The sequence below is a fragment of the Acyrthosiphon pisum genome, chromosome A1, assembly GCF_005508785.2.
Source record: "Acyrthosiphon pisum isolate AL4f chromosome A1, pea_aphid_22Mar2018_4r6ur, whole genome shotgun sequence".
Classification (NCBI taxonomy): domain Eukaryota; kingdom Metazoa; phylum Arthropoda; class Insecta; order Hemiptera; family Aphididae; genus Acyrthosiphon; species Acyrthosiphon pisum.
Window position 1 is genome coordinate 117969551 of NC_042494.1, and position 3698 is coordinate 117973248.

The 3698-nt window shown below is 33.9% G+C and overlaps 1 protein-coding gene across 1 annotated transcript in view; it reads left to right on the forward strand.

Moving 5' to 3' along the window:
• LOC100574036 (outer dense fiber protein 3-like) overlaps positions 1–947 on the forward strand; it is a 9225-nt gene extending 8278 nt beyond the window's left edge. The window contains exon 4 of the mRNA XM_008181891.3: positions 418–947. Coding sequence (XP_008180113.2) covers positions 418–706 — 289 coding nt within the window. The 3' untranslated portion in view covers positions 707–947. The remainder of the gene's footprint in view (positions 1–417) is intronic.
• The last annotated feature ends 2751 nt before the right edge of the window (positions 948–3698 follow it).

A 3698-nucleotide genomic window follows, 5' to 3' on the forward strand; every position in this document is an offset into this window, starting at 1 on the left:
GATCGAACAAGATACTGAAGTTGAAAATCGTAGCATTATTTCGACTACTTATCGTGTACACAGACACAAAAAAAAAATAAAAAACACACATCATTGTAAAATCAATACATTCATCGTTCCACTCAGAATCTAAAATATATAATAATCGTTAATAAGTAGTTGTTATTTGTGAAAGAGGTATGTGTGATAGATTAGGTATTGTTTACGCACGTAATTAATGGAAAGTCGATTTTTCATGTCATACCGAAAACATCCATCTGCATATATATATATATGCCCAAAACGTCCCCCTTATAGTATTGACGTATTGTTACGCCGACGAAGTTACTGCGTCACTCCATATATTAATCGTGTACTGGTATAACGTATAGCATTATCGTCAGATAGGTTTGATTTTCTTGTTTCTAAACCCTGTAGAAAATGGAGGACCAAAGAATGTGGCACCGGCGCAGTGAATTCCGGAAGTCCCGGGCCGGCAGCCTACAGCTCGACGAATGCGGACGTGTATAAATACCACACGCCCGCCAAGACGTTCGGCATACCTGTACGACCTACAGGCAAGAGCACAAAGACGCCACATGCGTACCTTATCGTGTCCGCTGACGGATGCGTTGAACGTTGCAAGCCGAAAAAATTCACGTTCGGTGTTAAGCACCCGTACAAACACCCACCCTACGTGGTGCCAGCCGACAACTGTCCCATATGACTAATGGCACTGTGCGTGATATTATACCTTCAAAAAATTAAAATTCCTGGTCTTCCACGTGCCTATATAATACTACAAATTACTGGAAAATAATTTACGGTTATCCTCTCGCCACTGGCCAGTATATACTCGAGGGATTCCAAGTCTCTTTTTAAAATATGAAACTGAAGAAAAACAAAAAAACCTTAATGTAAAACAAACATTTTATAATACCAGCCATATATTATTAAAAAAAAACCTTAATTTTACAAAAAATCTTACGTTAGTATTAATTATTTAATATCAGCCATAAATATCGAAATTAATCTTATCTATTTCTTTTAAACTTATTATGACTGAGATATGAAAAATCTCTCAAATACATTTTCCGTGATTGGATTGGTGCTACATAAATTTAGCTAGGTACGAGTCGAAAATTAGTTGTTGTGTTAATGACAATTGTATAAAATTGAATTGTAAATTCGCCAATTCTGACGGTATGAAATAATTGGTATTAATCTGAGCGCACGGCAGTCCGCCCGGCCAAGTTCCAGCAATGCCATCTATCTTTACACGAACCAATTCGTCCAGTTTTTCTAACCTATATATCTCTGCTTCCTCTTAAGATAAACTTTTGAAATTTAAAACACAGATTAATCTCGAATAGCTAAGGACGCTGTAAGAAAATGAGCCCTTAATATATTTTGCCTTAATAAAATTTGCACTATTGTTACTGACTGACTGACTCCCTCACTCACTGATCATCAAAATTATAAGACACTTCCTGCAGTATAGGTAGAAACGTGAAATTTGGCACAAAAGTAGGTTTTACAGTGTAACTAAAGGGAAAAATCTAAAAATTGAATTTTTTTTCAAAATGAATGCCGCTTCAGAGAGTATTTTTAAACGAATGAAGTGACACGCTTAGCACGCATAAACGTTTACTTTCAAACAGCGTTACAATATGGTATTAAGAAATTGTTTGTAGTTGACTTATATATTATATTTATAAAACATAATAATGTTTTCGTACATTTATTTTATTTAAATACAAAATATAATATAATTATTCAAATACAGAATATTTTAATAATATTCGTCGGTTTACGAACGATAATTTTACGTGATAATACGTCATAAGAAAACATTGATGAAAAATTGCATACTCTTATGAATTGAATGGAATTATTATCACTGAATTATCATTATTTTGTATAATACAAAGAAGGAGTTACCGAAATAGCCACGACCGTCTAAGAACTTTTTATAGGCCAGACTTAACAACTATTCTATCTAAAAAGTCTCGACGACGAAAAATAAAAGATCGTACTTGGCTATCTTTGCCTGGTATTGACAACGCTCAAGAGTCCAATCTCTCAGCTCCTCGACAGAGACCCAAACCGTCTTACGACATGTACCTAATACATTTAATTAATACCTACGCAAAATAGGCTTGTACGATGACGTTGAATATGAGTGTTTACTAATATGTGTGAAAATTCACATAATATAATAAACTTCAATTTAAAAATATTTTCCATTTTTTACAGATCTGCCGAGAAACGCACATGCACTCAAAACAATTTTCTGTTACATATTTGGGTATTAGCATTTTTTTAAAAAGTGATTTTGATTTGTAATTTAGTTTAGTTTTAGATTATTGAATATTCATGCACATATAAATTCAAAATCGATCAAATGACAAATTGCTAATAATGTTGAATTTTACATAAATAATTATTTGGTATTTATAACAAGACTGCGGCCGTTCGACTCCATTACGTTCTTATAACTTAACCAAACCTGATGATATAGGAGATAAATTTAAAATTTGTGGTTAATAGTATAATATTGATTCCTGGAACGAATTCCTTTTTATAAAAAAAGAACGTGAAAATGAACTGGTTCTTTTTTTTAAGGAAAAATAACAAAATTGTTCGTTGCTTTCTAGTTCCAATAATTTATACCGATAAATATGTAAATAATTGAAATTAAAATATATATATTTTAAAGTGTATAATGTATATTACTAATTAGTGATCGTTATCGAGTATCGATGTTAAGACAATCGATATAGGTACGTTGGCCAACAATTTAATTTTGAAGAAAACCTCAAAATAGAAATATAATATATGTACCTAGGTACTTGTATATAATATTAGAATTAAAAACTAAAGAAGTATGCATATGGAAAAAAAAACATTAATGATTAAGTAAGAATTTTTATTTTATTTGGAACTAAAAAAGGAACTCATTCATTTTCCAAAGGAACTCTTTTTTTTTTTAAGGAACAAGGAACGGAACAAATTCCTTTTTATAAGGAACTTGCCAAACACTGACTATAATTATACGACAACAATATATTTCATGAGAGAAACGATTAATTTTTATTTATTTTAAGCATCACGCATGGAGGTTATATAATATGATTATGAAATGTAACCAAAAGTTTGTAATTTGTGAAGAACCGACGACCGTGGTCGTCTATTTGGAAATCGTGGAAATCTATTTCAGTGAGGTGCGTCGTCCTGGCACCCGTAAATCGTCAAAACCGACCCTAACATATCTCATTTTTTTGTACCCGATTTGTACCCATTTGAACCCCCCATAAAAAAATTTGTACCCCTCTCCCTTTTACGCAAAACCAAATCCCCCGTCCGGGTGCTGTAACGACGTCGTCCTGGCACCCGGAACCACCAGAAGTCAACCGATCGATTTCGGACCTATCTCATTTTTTTGTACCCGATTTGTACCCATTTGAACCCTCCCTAAAAATGTTTGTACCCCTTTCCCTGTTACACAAAACCGAATCCCGCGTCCGGGTGCTGTAAAAACGTCGTCCTGGCACCCGGAACCACCAGGAATCGACCGATCGATTTCGGACCTATCTCATTTTTTTGTATCCGATTTGTACCCATTTGAACCCTCCCTAAAAATGTTTGTACCCCTCTCCCTTTTACGCAAAACCAAATACGGGGATTCCGGGTGCTGTAAAAACGTCGTATTGGCACAC